Source organism: Somniosus microcephalus, chromosome 8 (genome assembly GCF_052327205.1).
Source record: "Somniosus microcephalus isolate GS21.2 chromosome 8, FLI_Smic_1.0, whole genome shotgun sequence".
Lineage (NCBI taxonomy): Eukaryota > Metazoa > Chordata > Chondrichthyes > Squaliformes > Somniosidae > Somniosus > Somniosus microcephalus.
In genome coordinates, this window is record NC_140994.1 from 32,436,265 (window position 1) to 32,460,534 (window position 24,270).

A 24,270-nucleotide genomic window follows, 5' to 3' on the forward strand; every position below is an offset into this window, starting at 1 on the left:
ATCTATAACTGGCTAATACAAGAGGCAAAACAGTGCTACAGGTTCACTTTATCTTCAATTTTTCCACCCTTCAAACAGTATTTCTTCCTAACATTATCAGTAATTCATATCAATATTTTAAAATCCCCAAAATAAATATTTTAAAGTTCTCCTCCCTGCATCTAGTTTCACAATCAATCTAGATCACCACTTTCCTGGCCATTCCGCACTTCTAGATAGACAAAGGAATCTAAGTGACTGTGCCCAGCACTACCGCACCCCCTCAAACCGATTTGCTGTCTGTATGTAGTGTCTCGTTAGCTTTTAAGTGACAACTGTAGGATTCGCAAAATCCAGAAAATACAGTCTAGATTGGTAAAACCCCTGAAATGGCCACATTGTGAGAACACAAGATGGAGTTGGCAGTTCTCATGGCTCAGTTCAAAAGGACACACCAGCAGTGTCTTACAGCAGCCTGAGTCATCACCGATTAGAAGATTCCAGAACTTACTGCTATTGATATGATAATATGGTTACAGCAGTAACGAACTCGTAAACAAAAGCATTTGCACCTGGAGGTGCGCTAATTGCTAGCAAAACGAAAACCCATCTCTGAAATCGCTGAGCACAGAAAAAAAAACATTATCTGTACCAAACTCAGAGGGACACAGGACAGATCCCATCAGTTTCATTTACAAGACATTAAAATAAAGTACTTGCTTTTGTCAAAGCAGCCTGCCCATTACCTTGACAAAAGAAAACCCCTGATTTGGCGCCGAGATAAGGGCAAGGAAACAGTATAACTGTTGAGGGAAAATCGACAGCAAGGCATTCATTCAGTGAGATTCAGACAGATCCATCACAGATTCACACAGACACGAGGTCAAGGACAGAGCGAGGAGGACCCACAAGATTGTGCAGGAGAGCAGATTCAGAAGTTCAGTCCAGATCCAAGACCATCAGGAGTTCGAAGGCCGAGTGGAGAGGAGACGGTTCGAGGAGTACACAACTTTACGTATACATTGGCAATTTTGGGGGATTCACTTTATAGGGGCTGAGTTTAAAAGATATATAGGCAAGGAGAAAAAGTTTATTAGGATATATTTTGATTGTGGATCTGCAGATTCTTTTTAAAATTCAGCATATAGAAAGTGACAAATCTAAAGCCTTAAATATTGTCCTACTTCCAAAATTGTGAAGAAATTGTTAAAATTCTTGCATAATACACGCAAAGACTCACCTAAATACTGTTAGAGGATCTCATGTTTTAATTCAAATGTCTTACAACAACAACAAGTATTTATATCGTGCCTTTAATGTAGTAAAACCTCCCAAGGCGCCTCACAGGAGTATTAAAAGACAAAAAAATTTGACACCAAGTCACCCAAGGAGAAATTAGGGCAGGTGGCCAAAAGCTTGCTCAAAGAGGTAGGTTTTAAGGAGTGTCTTAAAGGAGGAAAGAGGGGTGGAGGGGCAGAGAGCTTTAGGCAGGGAATTCCAGAGCTTAGGGCCTAGACAACAGAAGGCACGGCCACCAATGGTTGAGCGATTATAATCAGGGATGCTCAAGAGGGCAGAATTAGAGGAGTGCAGATATCTCAGGGGTGAAAGAGATTACAGAGATATGGGAGGGGCGAGGCCATGGAGGGATTTGAAAACAAGGATGAGAATTTTGAAATCGAGACATTGCTAAACCAGGAGCCAATGTGGGCAGCCGAGTTTTGGATGACCTCAAGCTTACGCAGGGTAGAACGTGGGAGGCCAGCCAGGGGTGCGTTGGAATAGTCAAGTCTAGAGGTAATAAAGGCATGGATGAGGGTTTCAGCAGCGGATGAGCGGAGGCAGGGGCGGAGATGGGCGATGTTACGGAGGTGGAAATAGGCGGTCTTAGTTATGCCGCGGACGTGTGGTCGGAAGCTCATTTCAGGGTCAAATATGACACCAAGGTTCCGTACAGCATATTATATAACAAATAAATTTGAGAACGTATGTGCAATAAAATTATGGCTGTCAGAGTGCTACGCAAGAAAAATTCGACTTCATGGCTGAAGTTAAGTGAAACAATATATGCGTTTGTCTAACAATGTCAGCTGCACTAGAAACCATTAGAGAAGTCCTGCTTGTAGTTTTAAGATTGTTCCTTCTAAATTTCTGCTGTTTAATAAATTGTGCAGGTATAAATATTAATTACTTCAAACACCAGTGATCCTGATCATTCATGTTTGTCACCAAACTATGTTGTGCTTGACTTCAGATATTCTGAAACTAAAACTATCAATTTAGATTTGCTCATTTACCATGCAAAAATTTTCCAAATCAATTTGACTAAATTTGAAGTGATTTTTGTCTATTCATAAATGAATGAGTTTGAAGCTCAAAGTGTAATTAATTCCAGCTGAGTAAAGCACCGACATAATTTCATCAAAACCGCCAACCACAAAGTTTATAAAAAGCAAAAAAAGGGGTTCTTACTCCAATCCAAAAAGCCTGAGCATGGCAATTTTAAATTATTCAGAATTATAAAGGTATCTCTATAAATAGACAATCTGTTAAAGATAACTAAATTCTAACAGTAAGAAAAGTACTTGATACATTGCGCAATTTCAGTTAGAATCGTTAGCAACTTCTTCTGTTTAACATACCTTGTATGCACTTGGCATTGCTTCACTTGCTTTAACAAGTCTCTGTGCTAAAGATGTCAGAGCAGCATACTAATTTGTATGTAAAGCCTATCTACCACATCAGCTGCATGCAATTAATATTCAAGATGGCGTCCGTGGCGGTCGCAGGGTAAGCGCTCTCCGAGTCGGTCGGCCCACTCCCGCTACAGACGCTGTGCATCAGCGCTGATGCGTTCGGCGAGGAGGCAGCAGAAGCAGCGATGGAGGCCACGACGACCCGCTGTAGCGCGGCGGCCGGCAGCTCCTCGGCAGGAGGCTCGGAGGTTGAACCGGTAGGAGGGGAGGCGGCCAGCGGACCGAGGGCGGGAAAAGCAGGCCCTGGAAGGTCGGACACCGCGGGAAGCTCGGAGGTCAGACCGGGTGGAAGGAGAGCCAGGGAGAAGCAGGCCCCGGGACGTCGGTACCACGGCAACTGAAGATTGTCGGGCAGGAGTGCGGGAAAGGCGGAGCGAGGCGAGAGCGGACCCTATTGTGATGGCGCCGATGAAGATGGCTGCCGTCCTTGCGGGCTCCGTGCGTACCAGGCAGCTAAGTGTCCTTTGCTGCTTGGTGCGCTCGGCTCGTTAAGAAAAAAGCATTTCACTGACTGGATTTCACTTGTTGTATTTGGTTATGTGACAAATAAAATTAAAATTGAAAAATAATGTAACCAACAAGATATTGACTTCTCCGTCTCCATTTCTGGCGATCGGCTTTCAACAAACATCCACTACAAGCCCACCGACTCCCACAGCTACCTGGACTACACTTCCTCCCACCCTGCTTCCTGTAAGGACTCTATTCCATTCTCCCAGTTTCTCCGTCTCCGTCGCGTCTGTTCTGACGATGCCACCTTCCATACTAGTGCTTCTGACATGTCTTCCTTTTTCCTCAACCAAGGATTCCCCTCTACCGTGGTTGACACGGCCCTTGACCGTGTCCGTTCTATTTCCCGCACTTCTGCTCTCACCCCTGCCCCTCCCTCCCAGAACCACGATAGGGTTCCCCTTGTCCTCACCTTTCACCCCACCAGCCTCCACATTCAACGGATCATCCTCCGCCACTTCCAACGTGATCCCACCACCAAACACATCTTCCCCTCACCTCCCCTTTCAGCATTCCGAAGGGACCGCCCCCTCCGCGACACCCTGGTCCACTCCTCAATCACCCCCAACAGCCCTGCTCCTTCACCTGGCACCTTCCCGTGCAAGCGCAGGAGATGCAACACATGCCATTTTACCTCCTCCCTTCCCACTGTCCAGGGCCCCAAACACCCCTTCCAGGTGAAACGATTTACTTGTACTTCTTGCAATTTAATATACTGTATTCGCTGCTCACGATGCGGTCTCCTCTACATTGGGGAGACCAAACGCAGATTGGGCGACCGCTTTGCGGAACACCTCCGTTCAGTCCGTACGGGTGACCCTGAGCTTCCGGTCGCCTGTCACTTTAATTCACCACTTCACTCCCACTCTGATCTCTCTGTCCTCGGGCTATTACATTGTTCCAATGAAGCTCAACGTAAGCTCGAGGAACAGCACCTCATCTTTCGATTGGGCACTTTGCAGCCTGCCGGACTCAACACTGAGTTCAACAATTTCAGATAATTATCCCTGCCCCCATTTTTCATGCAGTATGATTTTTGCCATTCCCATTTGCAACATTTTATCTTTCCTGCCTCTTACAAAAGTACAGGATGTTCTTTCTATTTCTTCCTCCCCTCCTAACCCCCCCCCGCCCCCCCCACCCCGTCTCTGCACCTGCTTAATATCCGTTACATCTCCAGCTTTTTCCAGTTCAGATGAAGGGTCCCAGACCTGAAACGTTAACTCTGTTTCTCTCTCCACGGATGCTGCCTGGCCTGCTGAGTATTTCCAGCATTTTCTGTTGTTATTTAAGATATAATTATAGCAATCCTAATTCATTTACCTATAGATCTTGGAAGAAAAATATGCACATCTAGTTTGAGCAAGTGACCATTAACTGCAGTGACCAGGAGAATAAGAAAAGCTGACAGCAATTTTTATACAGAACCTAGATTGGAACGCAAGGAATAAATGAGAAATTCATCTCGTTCAAATCGTTGCATTAGTCTATCTGCAGGATCTGCTCACACCATATTCATCTCCATTTTGCTTCGTTGTCCAGGTCATATCCCTCAAACTCTGCTGAATTGTGAATTTGTCATTGTGCCCCTTCTTAATATCCTTCTCATGATTCCATTCATGATCCAAGTAACTTAGATCATGTTGCTCCCCATCTTCATTTTGACATACGATATGTCTCAGTTTCCCTTCATAGATTACAACAACCACTTGCATTTATATAGTGTCTTTAATGTAGAAAAACAAAATCGGTCATAGTTAGAGGACATCACTTGTTACTTTGGTTAGGATCATTTTGGTGCTGTGGCAGGAGTGGAAATGCTTTCACCTATCTTGAGTGGAAAAATAAAAGGGAACTAAGGGGGCCCTTTGTAAATAACATTTATGTTACATATTGTTCCTTTTCTTAGATTTCTTAGCCCATACTAATTTAATCTTTCTCTTGGAAGACCCAAACCAATTTTGTTTCTCCCTCAAGAGTTTCAATCTGGCTGCTTCCTTCTCCGACAGATTTTAAATTGACTTTTAAATTCAAACAGAACAAGTCTTTGTATATCCTAGAAAAAGAGTTACTCGGACTGCCTACATTTTGAATAACTGATCACTGAAATTTAAAATGGAACCGTCCGTCATATGAAAACTGAACCAAGGAGATAACATTGTTTCAGTTTAGCATTATTCTTCCCTCAAGCCTGTAATTAGTGATATTTGTAACATTGTTTGGTACAAAAATATGTTTTTTTAATTGCTGATGTACTTTAGCTACATTTAAAACAGCAGTCATCAAGCCAAAACTAGTCAAAAATACTTAATTTTCGTCACAGGAACCCAACATGAAATCTTGGATTTTGTTGATCATGCAGAAACAAGAGAAGCCATTGCCGATGATGTATTGGTTACACTGGGACAGATAGGAATGGAACCATGCAAGAGCAGTGCCACAAAGGTCGACCACAGAGGAGATGTAGTGAAAAAGGATAGAATGGCTGGGTCTACCAAAGGCCACTCAGGTCTTCAGGAGGATGAGGAAAGATAGTAATCTGCAAATAGTTACACGGCATTAACTCATAGTTATCAATAGTAAAGTCATTTATCTGTCCAAGTGATCAATGTTTCTGGATCATTCCAGAGAATAGACATATCACTTTCAATGTCTGTGATGAAGTAAATAGAATGCTGGGAAATGTAGGCAGAACAGCACAGTACAAATCTCCAGAGGTTATACTGAGGCTTTACAGTACACTGGTCAGACTACTCTAGTCGCCGCACCCAAAAAACACACGTTATCCGGAGAGAAGAGCAATTCTAAAGGGTAAAAGAGATAAGCCAGAAGGAAAGATTAGAAATGTCAAGCTCTACCATCTGAAAAGGGGGTTAAAAAGGGGAATCCACATTATAGCATCCAAAATATTAAAACATATATTACATTGGGTTAACCTTATTTATATCAGTTTGATGAATATGAAAACTTAATTACGGAGGTCACGGACCATCATCAAAGACCCTACCCACCTCAGCCACAGTCTGTTCGCCCTCCTGCCATCTGGGAGACGCTACAGATGCATTCGCACCCGAACGACCAGATTTAGGAACAGCTTCTTTCCCAGGGCTGTCATCCTACTGAACTCCACAAATAAACTCTAAAGCCTGCACATCTGCCAATGCACTTTATTATGGTTATGTTTATGTTAATGTATTACAAGCCAAATGAATGTTGAATGTTTAAATGTCTTAATCTAAATGTACACTCTCGGGAGCCGCAAGCCTACATTTCGTTGTACTGCACTTGTGCACTAACAATGACAATAAAGTTGATTATTATTATTAAATGTATATATCAATATTGCAATTAACCAACTGGTTAGGTCCAGATAGAAGAAATGAGTCAGCCTGCAAGACACAGGTTGCAAGCAGAAGTTGAGTTGCTGAGTGTAACATTGCTTTTGCTTTTAACCATAATAAACTTAGTTACTACTCCTTTATCATTCAACGTATTTAGTGTTTTGAATAATTGAGCAATCTAAACATAACACCCCAATAATATTAGTTTAATTTATGCTCGGAAAGTAGGGCTACAGGATTTAAATTGCTGAGTAAATTTAAAACTGAGTAATACATGTTTGGAATAACCTGCTTGATGTGGTAGTAGTGGCAAAAACATTAGGTATTTTTATTATTTATTATGGATTAAAATACAGCTGGTTACTACAGTAGGAGAGTTAGGACAAGGAAGACTTCCATGCATTTAGCACTTTATCATATCTTAAAGTACAGGGTAAAATGAAACCACAGCAAGAACCCACAAACCGCATGAGTTGAATGACCAGTTAATGGTTGAGCTGAGAGCGCAATGTTGGCCAGGATGCAGAACTACCTGCGGAAACTCCATGACCTTGTGTTCACAGTGACGTTTCGCCTTTTAAGGCCACCACTTCTACATAATTCGTCATATTTTCAACTGTTATTCTGGTTTCTCTCCTTCCTTACTGACTTGGTTTGACAGTTTCTGCGCACAATACCACATAATTGACCCTCTTAAAGCTTCAGAAATACATTTACAGGAAACGGTTACTGGGTTAATGGACAATCCATGATACAGAGTGTACAAAATGTTACGGCTGGGGAGGGAAGGAACTGCAAGTCCCACTCTCGTTTTCATAGTCTGTGCATACATACGGCAGTTGACTGGGCAGAACACTAAAAATAACAAATGATCTTGTAATCTTTGTGATATTTTGATTTCAATTAGTCCGATACCAGTCAAGAACACGATAATCTGGCAGAGAGCTGCTTACTGCCATTATACTGGGGAAACTTTCAACAACTGTGCAGGAGTCCAGCACTTGCTGTCTTTTAAAAATAAAGAAACGGCTTGCACTCCGTTTTAAAACAAACATCTCCCCCAATCTGCAGACGAGTGGACATCCCATTTATTTACTTTGCAATTCAACCACGAAGAAAGAAAGCCCTCAACCCCCAGCTAAACAAGCCGGGGGGGAGGATTCCTTCCTTCCTTCCTGTTTATTGTTGTTGGGGGAGGGAAGGAAGAGAACTCTAGTACGATAGCAAAATACTGCAGATGTTGGAAATCCGAAATAACAACAGAAAATGCTGGAAAAACTCAGCAGGTCAGGCAACATCCGTGGAGAGAAATTTGAGTTGACGTTTCGGGTCGAACCCTTCTCTCCACGGATGTTGCCTGACCTGCTGAGTTTTTCCAGCATTTTCTGTTGTTATTAAGGAAGAGAACTCACCTTCCTCAAACTCGGGGACTTGTAAATCCGATTCCCTGCCATCGATCTCTCTGACGTGCTGGAGGACGAGTCGCTCTTTCTCCGCGGGGCTGGTAACAGACAGCAAAGCGGCCTCCAACCGAGCCTGAGCCATAAATGCGGCGGTCATGGCGACGGTGGAGAGTGCGAGAGCGCAAGCCCACACCCCCGCCCGGCACAATCACATTCGCCACCGTGCACCACAAACAATTACATATATATAAATAAACATATATATATTTCGTACATACATTTTACCTAAATAAAACAGAACGGTCGGGATTTTTTTTGTTGATGCTGGATTTATGAAAGAAATTGTGTCGAAATTGCGGATCTGAGTTCGAACTTGCCGCCGGCGAGCGCGCTTTTAACGGCTCGCCGTTCCCTCGGCCAACCGGCGGCCGCGAGCGCGCGCCATGAGCACCGAGGCTGAGATCTGGGACTATAAATCCCTGAGGAAGCTCAGGCGTCCTGCAGACACCGCCGAGACCAATAGGCTTTCTCCCGAGGAAGCCGTCAGTTGGCCTATAACCCAGCAGGAGGAAAATGGAGGCGGCGGTGCTACGACTACTAATAACCCGTTCAGGAGCCGAGCTGAAGGATCGCGCCGCAAACCGAGCGGAGCCGCCTCCCACCACCGGTATCGGAGTGCACCCGGCGTCCGCACCACTCGGGATCTGCCCGCGGCTGCTGCCTGCTCGGCTCCGTCTCGGTGTGCCAGTGTGCCCGATGCAAAACCAATCTCCGCCAACGGCAGACCGGTCCACGCTGGCTTCTGCCCCATCTGTCAAATGCCCTTCTCGCTGTTGCTGGTAGAAACGCCTCGGTGGCATGTTGCAGAGTGTTTGGAGACACCAGGTTGTACAGATAATGGTAAGTTGCCATATTGGTGCGGGTTTTACAGTCTTGGGTTTTTAGTATGAAATGTGAATTAGGGTATTTTAATACGCATAGTACTAAATCAGTATTTATTGACTCATTAAAATGGAGGTGTTTATATTAATGAGTATCTTTGGAGCTTTTTTTTTGTACAGTAATTTTCTACACATTTGAGAAGCCCTCTGGTATTCTCGATAACAACTTGCATTTGTATCTTCTCAGGCAGTCCCTCGGAACCAAGGATGACTTGCTTCCACATTAAAAATGAGTTCTCAGGTGACTGATGAGTCCAATGTGGGACCTACAGTCTCTGTCACAGGTAGGGTGGTTGAAGGGGCGGGTGGGGTGCTTGGGTTGACGTGCGCTCCTTCCGCTTGTTCCCGGTGGAGAGGCTCGAGGTGTTCGACGCCTTCCCGGATGCTTCTCCTCCACTTTGAGCGGTCTTGGGCCAGGGATTCCCAGGTGTCGGTGGGGATGTTGCACTTTTTCAAGAAGGCTTTGAGGGTGTCCTTTGAAGCGTTTCCTCTGCCCACCTGGGGCTCTCCTGTCGTGTCGGATCTCCGAGTAGAGTGCTTGTTTTGGGAGTCTCGTATCGGGCATGCGGACGATGTGGCCTGTCCATCGGAACTGATCGAGCATGGTCAAAGCTTCGATGCTGGCCTGAGCAAGACCACTGATGTTGGTGCACCTATCCTGCCAATGGATTTGCAGGATCGTGCGGAGGCAACGTTGGTGGTACCTCTCCAGTGCTTTGAGGTGCCTGGTGTACATGGTCCATGTCTCTGAAGCATACAGGAGGGTGGGAATCACTACTGCTTTGTAGACCATGAGCTTGGTGCCGGGTTTGAGGTCCTGGTCTTCAAACACTCTCTTCCTCAGGTGACCAAAGGCTGCACTGGCACACTGAAAGCGGTGTTGGACTTCATCATCGACATCTGCCCTTGTTGACAGTAGGTTCCCAAGGTATGGGAAGTGGTCCACGTTGTCCAAGGCCTCGTCGTGGATTTTGATAATCGGGGGGCAGTACTGTGTGGTGGGTGCAGGTTGGTAGAGGACCTTTGTCTTGCGGATGTTTAGTGTAAGGCACATGCTCTCGTACGAATCGGTGAAGGTGTTGATGATGGTTTGGAGTTCGACCTCCGAGTGTGCGCAGACGCAAGCGTCGTCTGCATACTGTAATTCGATGACAGAGGATGGGACGACCTTGGATCTGGACTGGAGGCGACAGTGTTTGAACAGGTTCCCATTTGTTCTGTAGATTATCCCCACTCCAGCGGGGAGCATACTGAGGGTGAGATGGAGCATTGCAGCCAGGAAGATCGAGAAGAGCGTTGGTGCGATGACACAGCCTTGCTTGACCCTGGTCCGTACGTGAATTGGGTCTGTAGTGGATCCGTTGGTCAAGATCACGGATTTCATGTCACCGTGAAGCAGGCGGAGGATGGTGACAAACTTTTGGGGCAGACGAATTTGAGGGGGACACTCCATAATCCCTCACGGTTGACAGTGTCGAAGGCCTTTGTGAGGTCAAAGAAGGCTATGTACCTGCATTTCTCTTGTATTTGACGCGCAGTGAAGATCATGTCCATTGTGCCCCTTAGTGGGCGGAATCTGCATTGTGACTCTGGGAGGAGCTCTTCAGCCACTGGGAGAAGGCGATTGAGGAGGATTCTTGCGATGACTTTCCCTGTGGCAGACAGCAGGGAAACTCCTGTAATTGCCGCAATCGGACTTGTCACCTTTCTTGAAGATGGTCACGATTACGGCACCTCTGAGATCCCCTGGCATGCTCTCCTCCTTCCAAATAAGAGAAATGAGTTCATGTATTCGCACCAATAGTGCTTCTCCGCCATGCTTTAGTACCTCGGCAGGGATTCCATCTGCTCCTGAGGCCTTGTTGTTCTTCAGTTGTCGGATGGCCTTTTCAACCTCGTGCCGGGCTGGGATTATGCTGAGGTGGTGGCGGGTAGCATGCTGCGGGATGGAGTTGAGGACATTCGCATCGAAGACAGAGTCTCGGTTAAGGAGGTCTTCGAAGTGCTCCTTCCAGCGGGCACTGATTGCCTCTCTGTCCTTGGCCTGCAGTGGGGTAGAACCTTGGGTGCTTGGGCCATAGGTGGTCTTGACTGTGCTAAAGAATCCACGCATGTCATGGTTGTCGGCTAGCTGATGGATCTCCTGCGCTTTCACCACCCATCATCTGTTCCTTAGGTCGCTAGTTTTTTTTTTGTTGGACCTCAGCCTTCAGGCTTCTGTAGAGCTGCTTTCTTGTTCTCGAGTTGTGTTGCTGTTTCCAGATCAGGAATGCCTTGCGCTTGTGGCTTATTGGCTCCTGGATCTCCTGGTCGAGTGACCGAGTGTCTCTTCACAGGTGCTGATTATGGAGGCCTTGCGTGCAGACCAGGCGCTGTGGACACTGAGTCACTGGGAGTCATCAGGTTGGTTGTGAGGCACAGGCTGAATAGGGCTTTCTGAGCAGGGTCTTTGAGTGCTCCAGCGTTGATTTTCCCGCGGCATTGTTTCTGTTGCCGCCGCTGTTTTGGGGCTACGTTGATGGAGATGACAGAGCGGATTAGGTGGTGGCCTGTCCAGCAGTCGTCAGCTCCTGTCATGGCAGGGGTGATGCAGACATCCTTGTGGTCCCTCGCTCAGACGATGACGTAGTCCAGCAGATACCAGTGCTTGGAATGAGGGTGTTGCCATGAAGCCTTGTACTTGTCTCTCTGATGGAACAAGGTGTTGGTTATGACAAGGCCATGTTCTAAGCATTTCCTCAGGCAGAGGGTATCGTTGGAGTTGGCTTTCCCTACCCCCTCTCTGCCAATCACACCTCCCTAGATGTCTGTGTCCTTTCCAACTCTGGCGTTAAAGTCGCCAAGGAGGATCAGCTTGTCGCCCGTTGGGACTCGGGACAGGGATTGTTCGAGGCTGGAGTAGAATTCCTCTTTGGTCTCGTCTGTGGCTTCCAGGGTTGGGGTGTATGCACTGATGACTGTAACACACTGGTTCCGGGCTAGGGTGAGCCAAAGAGTCTTGAGGCGTTCGTTTATTCCGCAAGGGGAGTCTGAGCTGTCCAACTAGCTCATTTTTCATGGCGAAGCCTACCCCGTGGAGGCGGCTTTCTTCAAGTTTGCCTTTCCAGAAGAAGGTGTAACCACTGCCTTGCTCCTTGAGCTGGCTTTCCCCTGCCCGCCGGGTCTCACTTGCGGTGGCGATATCAGTGTCTAAACGTCTGAGCTCCTGGGCAATGATAGCAGTACGGCGTTCCGGTCTGTCGCTGTTGGGGTTGTCCATGAGGGTCCTGACGTTCCAGGTCCCGAACTTCATTTTAAAGGGTGGAAGATGCCTGTGCGTGAATTCTTTTATCGTGGGGTGGCCATTGTACACCAGCTACCACACGGGCTTGACAGAGCAAGGTCTTGGTCCAATGGCAAGGGGATCCAAGATGATTGGAGACCAGGCCCTGCTACATCGGCCTAGCACACACAAACATACTCCGACTGTCCTCCTCCCTCCTTCCCGCAGGTCCTCTCTGCCTGGGTTTCATCCTCCCGACCTCGCTGTTGGCCCATGCTGCACCTTCCCTCGGTCCTGACCCCACTGCTGCTGGTCCACGCTGTGCCACTCATGGGCCTTGACCTCACTCCTGGGCCTCGACCTCGCTCCTGGACCCCGGCCTCGCTGCTCCTCTCGTCCCTGCTCCTGGGCCTCGTCCTCGCTGCTCCTCCCGTCCCTGCTCCTGGGTTTGTCCTGGGTCCCGGCCTCGCTGCTCCTCCCATCCCTGCTCCTGGGCCTCGTCCTCGCTCCTGGGTCCCGGCTTCGCTGCTCCTCCCGTCCCTGCTCCTGGGTCCCGACCTCGCTCCTGGGTCCCGGCCTCGCTGCTCCTCCTGTCCCTGCTCCTCCACCTCGTCCTTGCTCCTGGGCCTCGTCTTCGCTGCTCCTCCCGTCCCTGCTCCTGGGCCTCGACCTCGCTCCTGGACCCCGGCCTCGCTGCTCCTCTCGTCCCTGCTCCTGGGCCTCGTCCTCACTGCTCCTCCCGTCCCTGCTCCTGGGTTTGTCCTGGGTCCCGGCCTCGCTGCTCCTCCCGTTCCCTGCTCCTGGGCCTCGTCCTCGCTCCTGGGTCCCGGCTTCGTTGCTCCTCCCGTCCCTGCTCCTGAGTCCCGACCTCGCTCCTGGGTCCCGGCCTCGCTGCTCCTCCTGTCCCTGCTCCTCCACCTCGTCCTTGCTCCTGGGTCCCGGCTTCGCTGCTTCTCCTGACCTTGCTCTTGGGCCTCGTCCTGGATCCCGGCCTCATCCGCTCTCCTGGGTCCTGGCCTCGCTGCTCCTCCTGTCCCTGCTCCTCGTCCTGGGTCCCGGCTTCGCTGCTTCTCCTGACCTTGCTCCTGTGCCTCGTCCTTGCTAGCTCGGGCAGACTAGCTCTTAGCTGTAGTTCCTTGGGCTCCACCACTTATCTGACATCACTTTTTCAGATGTAGAATTTTTTCCAGATTCTTCCCTGTGTCACAAAAATCCTCTGTATTTATATAGCATCTTTAACATAGTAAAACGTCCCAAGGCACTTCAGAGGAGCATTATCAGACAAAACTTGACACCGAGCCACAGCACCTCCCAAACCCGCGACCTCTACCACCTAGAAGGACAAGGGCAGCAGGCGCATTGGAACACCATCACTTCCAAGTTACACACCATCTTGACTTGGAAATATATCGTCGCCGGGTCAATATCCTGGAACTCCCTCCCTAACAGCACTATGGGAGTACCTTCACCACAGGGACTGCAGCGGTTCAAGAAGACAGCTCACCATCACCTTCTCGAGGGCAATTAGGGATGTGCAATAAATGCTGGCCTTGCCAGCGATGCCAACATCCCAGGAACGAATATTTAAAAAAATAAGATATTGAGACAGGTGACCAAAAACTTGGTCAAAGAGGTAGGTTTTAAGAAGCATCTTAACGGAAGGGAGAGGTGAAGAGGCAGAGAGATTTAGAGAGGGAATTCCAGAGAATAGGGCCTAGACAGTTGAAGGCACGACCGCTGTGATAAATCCATGTAGTGAAACAAGAACTCAGAGGCGAGATATTAGAATTAGTCTGTATACTTTATTAACAACTGCGTAGCAAGCATACAGGCCTGCATCCTGGCATTCCACCTTTGCTGACCTTGACAGGAAGCAACCCCCTGACCTTAGCTAGCAGCAGCACTAGCTACAGCACCACCTGGTAGATAACCTTAATCATAACATCCCAGATTACTATATTCCTCCCCCTTAAGATTTCAGTATGAATTTCTTAACAACCACCATTCCTAAGGGTCACATAAGAAGTCTCCATTCTTGACGAATCTAGCAGGTCAGTTCCAATCTCTCTGGTGGCTTGCGAGACCTTTGTGAATGTCTAACAGTAAAGTCCCTGCTTGCTTGTGGTGAAGCCACCAGCTGCTCCTGAGCAGTGCTCAAGAGTATCTGACTCTGCAACGATGGTTTCCTCTTGACGAATAGGTTCCTGTGGAATTGTCTCTGTCCCTGGTGGTGGCACCACAGATGCACTTGGATAACTGGGGGCAACCCTGTCCTCAGCCATTGCATCTGGAACCTCAATTTCAATTTCCCCTTGTCTGGTAAGTATCTGATCTACATGTCTGCATACTACCCTACTGTGGCAAACCACTAATCTGCCTGTACAGAACATGTCTGGGCATGCCTCAGCTGGCTCCACCCCTAAGCCCAGGTATAAAGGTGATTGACCTCCAGTCCCCCTGGCTTTAAGGATCGGTCTACCAGCAGAGGCATGCTCGTATTCTTTTGTTAATAAAAGCCTACTTGTTATAAGTTTAACTCTTAGTCTTCTGGAGTTATTGATGGCGCATCACCTACCATCTCCCAACATGACCTTGTATGATACTGGACCTATCATTGAGTCTATGAAGCCAGGAATCCACTTTGGTCCATAACTGAAATTCCTGGTAAGGACTGCATCTCCTTCTCCAAAACTTCAGCTCCTTGTTCTTTTGTCATGGTTCTCTTTTTGTTTGTTTTGTCTGTTTTCCATTTTCCTTTTTAGGTCTGGGTGGACAAGGTCAAGAGTGGAGTGGAGTCTACGACCTAATAACATCTCAGCAGGAGAGAGTCCTGTGGTGGATTGAGGTGTTATTCTGTAGCTGAACAGAACCCGTGACACTTTGGCTGCTAAACTCCCTTCTGCACTTTTTTTCATCATCTCTTTAAATGTTTGTACGGCTCTCTCCGCAAGTCCATTTGAGGACGGATGATATGGAGCCGAGGACACCTGCACTATGTCATTTTTTCTCATGAACTCTTTTGTCTCTGTACTCAAAACAAGTGGCATTGTCACTTACCACGATCTCCGGTAACCCTTGATTACTGAAGCTCCGACGCAGGCAGTCTATAGTAGTAGTGGAGGACGCAGAATTTACAGCATAAACATCCATCCATTTGGAATGTGCATCAATGATTATGAGGAACATCTTCCCCATGAATGGACCCGCATAATCCAAGTGCAGTCTTCTCCATGGTTTATCCGGCCACTCCCAGGGGTGGAGAGGAGCCGCTGCTGGTGCCTTCCTGTGTACCTGACAAGTGCTGCATGTCTTGACTAGATTTTCTATCTCCTCATCTAGCTTTGGCCACCACAAGTAACTCCTAGCCAAGGCTTTCATTTTCGAGACCCCAGTATGACACTGATGTAGTTGCTCTAGGATAGACTGTCGTGCTGGCTGTGGAATAATCACTCGTGCTCCCCACAACACGCAACCATCCTGCACACTCCGCTGTTTTCCTGACACTAGGGTGTGAAGTCAGTCCCTTCCGGATGTTGTGGCCATCCCCTCACCACATATTCTCGAACTCTAGACCGTACTGGATCTTTACCTGTCCATGTTCTTACTTGCTCTGCAGTCACAAGTGCCGTGTCAGTGTCCTCCAACATCAAAACTCTGTCCTCTGGAGCTGCAAGGATAGGTGTGCCTGGCAGTGGAAGACGGCTCAAGGCATCTGCGTTCCCATGGTACTTGCCCGCCTTGTAGACGGTGACATACTCATATGCCCTCAACGTCACTGCCCACCTCTGGATCCGGGGTGACACCATCTGTGGAACTGCTTTCATTTCATTGAAAAGAGAGAGAAGAGGTTTATGATCGGTGCATATGGTGAACTTCCTGTCATATACGTACTTGTGGAACCTCTGTAACCCAAACATTACTGCTAACCCCTCTTTTTATCTAACTGGGAATAGTTTTTTTCCGCTGGTGTTAGAGTTCGGGACATAAACCCTATTGGTCTTTCAGTTCCATCTTCCATGCAGTGTGAAAGAACTGCCCCCACCCCGTAAGGTGAAGCGTCACAAGAGAGAATGATGTCTTTCTCTGCATTGTAGTGAACCAGCACATCCGACGGCAGCATCAGTTTCTTGGACTGTTCAAATGAAACCCCCTGCTCCTCTCCCCACTGCCACTGTGTCTCCTTGCGCAGTAGTTTGTGAAGCGGTGCTAACACTGTTGACAAGTTTGGTAAAAACCTGTTATAATAGTTCAGCAGTCCCAGGTAAGCTTTTAACTCAGCCACATTGGTAGGAGCAGGGGCGTCCCGCAGTGCTTGTACCTCCTCCTTGATTGGATGGAGCCCAGTGGCGTCCACTCTGTGTCCCAGGAACACTGCCTCATTCCCCAGGAAAGTGCACTTACTCCTCTTGAGCCGGAACCCTGCCCTCTCCAATCTCTGTAGTACCTCAGAGTGCTCAGATGCTCCTGGTCGGTTCTTCCCGTCACCAGAATGTCATCCAGATAGATGGAAACATGCGGAATCCCTTGCAGTATACCTTCGATTGTCCTCTGGAAGATAGCTGGACTAGATGAGACACCAAACGGTAAGCGGTTATATGTAAACAAGCCCTTGTGTGTATTTATGGTGACATACTTCTTTGATTCGTCATCCAGTGTAATCTGCAAGTAGGCATGACTCATATCCAACTTTGTGAATTTCTTTCCTCCAGCCAGGTTTGCAAAGAGATCCTCTGTTTTGGGAATGGGATACTGCTCTAATTTGGACACCCGGTTGACCGTCAATTTATAGTCTCCACAGAGTCTTACCGAATTGTCCGGTTTTAGAACAGGTACTATGGGAGCTGCCCATTCTGAACATTTCACTGGCTCCAGTATGTTCTCTCTCAATAGACGGTCAAACTCACCCTCTGCCTTTGGCTTCATGGCATAAGGCACAGGTCGTTGTTTAAAAAACCTTGGGCGTGCCTCCTTGTCTACATAAATCTTAGCTGGGGGGCCATTAAATGTGCCAAGTTCCTCCTTGAACACATTCTCATGTTCACTCAACACTGCTTGCAAAGTCAACTGTTTGCCCTCATCTATTTGATTTACTGCTCCCCAGTCTAATTTAAGTTCTTTTATCCAGCCCCGACCTAACCGGTTTGGTCCGGTACCCGATACTATAACTACAGGTAGCTGTTCCACTGTGTCCCTGTGCTGCACAGTCACATTAGCTGCACCTAATGTCGCTACTCGTTCACCTGTATATGTTTTAAGATGCAGAGAGCAAAACTTTAACTCTGGAACTTTTGCACGGTTCCACAATTTTGAGTACTCTGCCTTGTTCATTATGGTCACACCGCACCCTGTATCAACTTCAAAGTTCACCTTAGAGTCATTTACTGTCAGTTGCAATGTGATAGGAGCCACTTTTGGAATGTTCTCTAACATGCTATACATTATGGACATGTCCTCTTCTTCCTCAGCTCCCCCGCTGATGTGGTGTGCTCCATGTTTTTTCACTTCTCTCCCTTGGTTTTGCTTTCCTCCCCCTTTTTGGTTTGGATTCCTCCACAGGTGATTTTGCCTTGCATGCTCATTTAATGTGTCCTTGTTTCCCACACTTGTGGCACTTTTCCTCCAGAAACTGGCATTCACTCGCCAGGTGATCGCCCTTGCATCTATAACATGCCTTCACATGCTTACGTTGTGGTTTCTGACGCACGTTTAACTTGTGCACAATAGCCTGACCTGCAACTTGCTTAGCGTTAGCCCTGTCTGAACCCTGTATTTCTTTTACATCTCGGTTCACTGTCTCTATGGCTTGAGCAAGTTCCAAAGCTTTTTCATAAGTAAGCCCAGTCTCGGATGATAATCTACGCTGCATTCGGTCGTCCATTATTCCGCAAACTAGCCTATCTCTCAGCATTTCCTTCAGGTTGTTCCCATAATTGCAATCTTGTGCTAATTTACGCAACACCGCTACATAGTCCATTACACTCTCTTCCTCTTTTCTGTTCCTTGAATTAAACTTGAACCGCTGTACAATCTCACTAGGCTTGGGGTTGAAATGTCCTTTGAGCAAGGCCACCAATTCAACAATTGATTTGTCTCCAGGCTTTTCAGGACTGAGCAGATTCTTCATCAAACTAGGTTTGGCTTCCCACCGAACTAAGCAGAATGGCTTTCCTTTTTCCGGCATCATTTATTTCATTTGCTTCGAAGAAATAACCCAACACTTCACAGTATTCCTCTCAGGTTTGTGCTCGAATATCAAAAGCGGAGACTGTTCCTACCGTGGCAGCCATGCTTCCGTCCAATTTGCAGCTAACTTTAACTCGTGAGTTTGTTCTTTAAAAGTCCCGGCAGACTTCACTTTTTCATGCAGTGTCCTTTTACCTCGTCGCCAAATGTGATAAATCCATGTAGTGAAACAAGAACTCGAAGAGGCGAGATATTAGAATTAGTCTGTATACTTTATTAACAACTGCGTAGCAAACATACAGGCCTGCATCCTGGCATTCCACCTTTGCTGACCTTGACAGGAAGCAACCCCCTGACCTTAGCTAGCAGCAGCACTAGCTACAGCACCACCTGGTGGATAACCTTAATCATAACATCCCAGATTACTATAACCGCCAATAGAGAGGTGAAGAAAATTGGGGATATATAAGAGGCCAGAATTGGAGGACACAATGTTCTTGGAGGGGTATAGAGCTGGAGGAGGTCACAGAGATAGGATGGGGCAAGGCCATGAAAGGATTTGAACACAAGGATGAGGAATTTTTTAATCGAGGTGATACTGGACCGGGAACCAATGTATGTCAGAGAGCACAGGGTTGATAGGTGAACTGAACTTGTTGTAAATCAGGATAGGGCAGCAGAGTTTTGCATGAGCTGAAGTTTACAGAGGGTGGGAGGCTGTCCAGGAGAGCATTGAAATAGTCGAGTCTGGAGGTAACAAAAGCATGGATGAGGGTTTCAGCAGCAGATGAGCTGAGGCAGGGGTAGAGGCAGGCGATGTTATGGACGTGGAAGTATGCAGTCTTGGTGATGGAGAGGATGTGGCTCAGGGTGAAATAGGATACAGAGGTTGGGAACAGTCTGGAACAGTGGCCAGGGAGGGGGTGGAATCGGTGGCTAGGGAACGGAGTTTGTAGCAGGGGATGAAGACAGTGGCTTCGGTCTTCCCAATATTTAATTGGAGGAAATTTCTGCTCATCCAATACAAGATGTTGGAAAAGCAGCATAACAAAATCAAATGCAGTGGAAGGGTCGAGAGAAGTGGTGAGGTAGAGCTGGGTGTCGCCAGCGTACATGTGAAATTTGATGTGTTTTTGGATGATGTTGCCGAGGGGTAGCATGTAGCTCAGAAAGAGGAGTGGGCCAAGGATGGATTCTTGAGGGACTTCAACCGTAATTGTGCTAGAATGGGAAGAGCCATTGCAGGTGATTCTCTGGCTACAACTGGATAGACAGACATATATATATAATTATACTGGAATCAGTCGAGGGCAGTCTCACTCGGCTGGACAATGGAGGAGTGGCGTTGGAGGAGAATGGTGTGGTCAACTGTATCAGAAGCTGCAGATAGGTTGAGTAAGATGTATCATATAAATAGTGGAAGGGTGGTGACGCTTAGGGACCAAAAAGGAGATGTTCATGTGGAGGCAGAGGGCATAGCTGAGGTACTAAATGAGTACTTTGCCTCTGTCTTCACTAATGAAGACAATGCTGCTAATGCCACAGTAAAGGAGGAGGTTGTAGAGAAATTGGATAGGATAAAAATAAAGAGAAGGTACGTAAAAGGTTGTCAGCACTCAAAGTAGAAAAGCCACCCAGTCCGGATGGGTTGTATCCTAGGTTGCTGAGGGATGTAATGGTGAACATTGTGGTGGCTCTGACCACAATCTCCCAATCCTCCTTTAGATATGGGATTGGTGCCAAACTGGAGGTTTGCAAATGTTACACCCCTGTTCAAAAAAGGGGAGAGGGATAAAACCGGCAACTACAGGCCAGTCAGCCTAATGTCAGTCGTGGGGAAACTTTTAGAGACATTAACCTGGGACACAATTAATTGGCATTAGGAAAAATATGGGTTCATAAATGAAAGCCAGCACAAGTGGCTCACCTCCTGATTCACCAAAGCCTCTCCAACATCTACAAGTCAGGAGTATTATGGAATACTCTCCATTTGCTTGAATAGGTGCAGCTTCAAGAACATACAAGAAGCTCAATACCATTTCAGGAGAAAACAATCTGCTTGCTTGGCACCTCATATACTATACTAAAAGTCCACCATTGGTGTACTGTGGCTGTAACTCTCAAACCCACAATCCTCACCATCTAGAAGGACAAGGGCAGCAGGCGCATGAGAACACCACCACCTCCAAGTTCCTTTCCAAGTCCTGCACTATCCTGTCTTGAACACATATCGCCGTTCCTTCATCGTAGTTGGATGAAAATCCTGGAACTCCCTACCTAACAGCATTGTGAGAGCACCTTCACCACACAGACTGCAGCAGTTCAAGAAGGCTGCCCACCATCATCTTATCAGGCAACTAGGGATGGGCAATAAATGCCGGCCTTGGTAGTCACGTCCATAACCCAAGAATGAATAATTTTAAAAAGTGCTTCCTTATGGTCTTTGAGTGAAATGCCAATTCATGGTGAAATATAGACAATTTTAGGCTCAATTGACACTACTCGAATTTATTTCCTGTAGGTCCCTTACATCTGATAGAGTGAAGGCTGTAGTTTCATCAATCTACTCTAATTTTGAACCAAAAACCAGAGAACAGTGTGTTAACCCACTTAGTCCTTGTTGATTTTTTTTGGTACTGATTCTTCTAAAGCCTCGGACAGCTGTATACTGTTTGTTTTGGTTAAATAAAAAGGCACCCATTTTTTTGACGCTTCAAAGGAATGCTTACTATAATGCTTCTATTAGTCTTTATATAGCTGTGAAGTTTTTGGTGTGGTTGTTCTCTTAATTTTGTTATCTTAGAGCCCTTCTTTAATAGAGCTGTGTGTTAACTGAGCAGTGCAGTGAGGGAGCCAATAAGGCATTGTATTCTCCAATCTGTAAGTACTGTAATTAACTTAACAAAATGACCCCAATTTTAAAAAAAAATCTAATTATGAGACACATGCGTGAAGTCTTCTGGCCAGTTCTTAATTTCAGCTATGCTAATGTGTTAGATGCTGCATGGAGGCTTGGGGGTCGATTTTCAGTGTGCCGTGAGGCAGGCTTTTAGGCGTGTGGGGAGCAAAAACCCTGATTTTTGGGGGTCCCAACACCATCCCGCCCAAAACCCGCCTCCACGTAAGTTTCAGAGGAGGCGGGTACCCGCCCCGCACTGGGACCCGCCGACCCGAGGTGGGAAGGGATTAGTGCCAATTAACTGCCTGTTAACAGGTAGTTAACAGGCAGTTTTTAGCCTAATCCCTATTTTGAGGGGTGTCGTGTGAGATTGCCGACGGCTCCAAACCACGCCAGGTTAGAGCCGTCGGGTTGAAGGACTTTGAGGGGTCGCGATGTCGGTGTTCAGGTGAGTGATGGGTGCATAAGTGCAAAGGTAAGTGTGTTTGGTGTGTCTAAAGTGTGTAAAGAAGTTTAAATTACCTGTACTTACCTTAACAGCCTTTCTTCCTCTAGGTTTCGGGAATCCATCACTCAGCCGGCACTGAAAGCAAAATGGCTGCGAGCTGTCAAAAGTCAGCTTCCATTGCCGGTGAGAGTTCTAACTGAGTCTGTGTAGAAGGACTCAGGTTAGAAGTCAGACTGTCAGTGTTTGACAGCTTCAAACAGCTGTGAAACACTGACATTTCATCTGTCAAGACCTCTTGACAGATGAAATGTCAGTCTGTGACGTCACCTGTTGCCGGGTGGCCCTTAATTGGCCTGCTGAGCCCGCTGGGTGGCCTCAACAAGGTCAATCAAGGGAAAATCGCGTGGATTGGCCGGACGTCTATGTAGGCGGGACTAAAACCCGAAAGTTGTAGTCCCGCCTCCTTCCCGACAGCTTAATGAAAATCGACCCCTTGGTGTTTTCCAGGGTCAGGGAGGGAAAATTGAATGGGGTGTCTCAACCCAACCACTGTTGTGCATCTCCTGGGTACCAGCTGTAATTGACATTTGCTGTTGTCTGGGAGCAGCTTAGTCACCCTACCCTCTCGAATGTAGGCAGTAGGTGATTCAGGGGAATTGCAAGGGGAAAAAGAAGGTAGCATACACTTAGAGTGTACATACCCTCAAAAATAAAATCAGCCTGTGACTGAGACTTCAGAGGAATAAAATCCTGTTAGCTTCCGTAGATGCTGAGACGGTATCTGCAGGTAACCAGGCAACAGATCACGGAGCCATTGCTATCAACACTGCGTGTTCCTTTTGTTAAAATTATTTATTGTGGGAAATGTCTCTAGTATTTGACTTGTCATGGATTTCCAGTTAACCAAAGGACTCGTTTTCACTCCAGTTTGCTGTGGAGATAATAAGTTAAATATGAACTGGTAAATCATATTAATGATATTTTGAAATGCATCAGTGGCATAATGTAATAAATGAGGATTGATATTTTCCTTAATCCTCAATATAAACAATCAAGAGATAAAGTTTGGAATTTGGTTTAATATTTGCTAGTGGACAGGAAAGAAAATTATAGTGGCAGTGTGTTATTAGAATGCAGGTTCAAATCCAACATAATAGATGGGCCAAACAGTTGTTAGAAGAGCTAGCTAAAGCAAGTTTAAGCAGTATCCTGGCAATCCTCAGTGAACCTGTTTAGTCTGTAGCACTAAACTGCCCAGTGTTCTAACACTAATATGCCCATCAAATACCTGTTCGAGGCAGCTCTTCATTACAGCAGAAGTGATTGATGTAAAGAGAAGCTGCTTCTTTGTGCACTTTTCTCAACTCAATAAGCGTAAGACCTAGCACAAACTCCGATCTAAACTTTTTCTGCAGCTAGCAGGGTTGTTTGATGTAACATTACACTGTATTGGTGTTCTTGGTCTGTTTCTGCGCTGTAAATACTATGTAATAGTTCAGGAATGGGAGAGCAGGAGGAAAGATGACGGGCAAGACTGATTTGATGCTACTCAGTATTAAAAATTGAGATGTGAGATCACCCTGTACGTTTTTCGAATTCTAATATATTCCATCCAACATCCTTATGAGTCTCCCATTTATAGCCCTAAGTCAACTTGACTTTGGCTTTTGACTTTTTCGTGCTACATTTTGTGTGTTAAGTTTGCTATCTCACAAGAGGCACAATACTTATCTTCCAGAAAATGTGTTGCCATGAGGATAGAGTGTATTTGGAATTAAAATTTGACAGATGTTACTTTATATGGTAGAATTTTCAACCCACAAAAAAATTAGCTGATACTCCCAATCCCACTTAATGCATTCTTTTCAAAGGTTCAGATCACAGCTGATGTTTTTCAAAGCACAGTGCCAGAGTTTGGGAGAGCCTTAGTATTACTAATGTTCTGCATTATTCCATACCTGTTTAATTGATAAATGGAAGATGGTATAAAAAAGAGGAGCAAATTCTCCCACTGTCAGGATGGTGCGTTTGAGGTATTTTGAAGCAGTAGATAAAGTAATGCATCTAGAATATATCCGCATTTACTATAATGCAAAATAATAAATCCCTGTATATCATAATACAACACACTCTTCTTTAAAAATGTCATATATTCTAATACTTTCATTTATAAGTCCAGACAGTCTCTTACAGTCGAGTACCAAATAAAGCTACGCAAGCACTAATATTAGTGCTTGCATTAAATATATCGGGCAGATTTCATCTACCCTCCATCTATGAAATAAATGTTTGAGGTCTAGAATGATACTGGAGAGCTTTTAGCTACCATGGTACCAACTACCGTTAAGCGACGCCTCGATTTCAAAATTCTCACCCTTGTTTTCAAATCCCTCCATGGCCTCACTCCTCCCTATCTCTAATCTCCTTCAGCCCCACAACCCCCCCACGCCCACTCCCACCCCCAAGATATCTGCGCTCCTCTAATTCTGACCTCTTGAGCATGTCTGATTATAATCGCTCAACCATTGGTGGCCATGCCTTCTGTTGC

General features: G+C 46.5%; 2 protein-coding genes across 2 annotated transcripts in view; one reads left to right on the plus strand and one right to left on the minus strand.

Annotated features, from left to right (window-relative positions):
- Window positions 1–8,184, minus strand: part of nhlrc2 (NHL repeat containing 2) — a 91,917-nt gene extending 83,733 nt beyond the window's left edge. Inside the window, exon 1 of the mRNA XM_085994453.1 lies at window positions 7,999–8,184. Coding sequence (XP_085850579.1) covers window positions 7,999–8,146 — 148 coding nt within the window. The 5' untranslated portion in view covers window positions 8,147–8,184. The remainder of the gene's footprint in view (window positions 1–7,998) is intronic.
- A 183-nt stretch (window positions 8,185–8,367) lies between these two features.
- Window positions 8,368–24,270, plus strand: part of dclre1a (DNA cross-link repair 1A (PSO2 homolog, S. cerevisiae)) — a 52,611-nt gene continuing 36,708 nt past the window's right edge. The window contains 1 exon segment of the mRNA XM_085994452.1: window positions 8,368–8,889. Within this exon segment, the coding sequence (XP_085850578.1) occupies window positions 8,433–8,889 (457 nt within the window). The 5' untranslated portion in view covers window positions 8,368–8,432.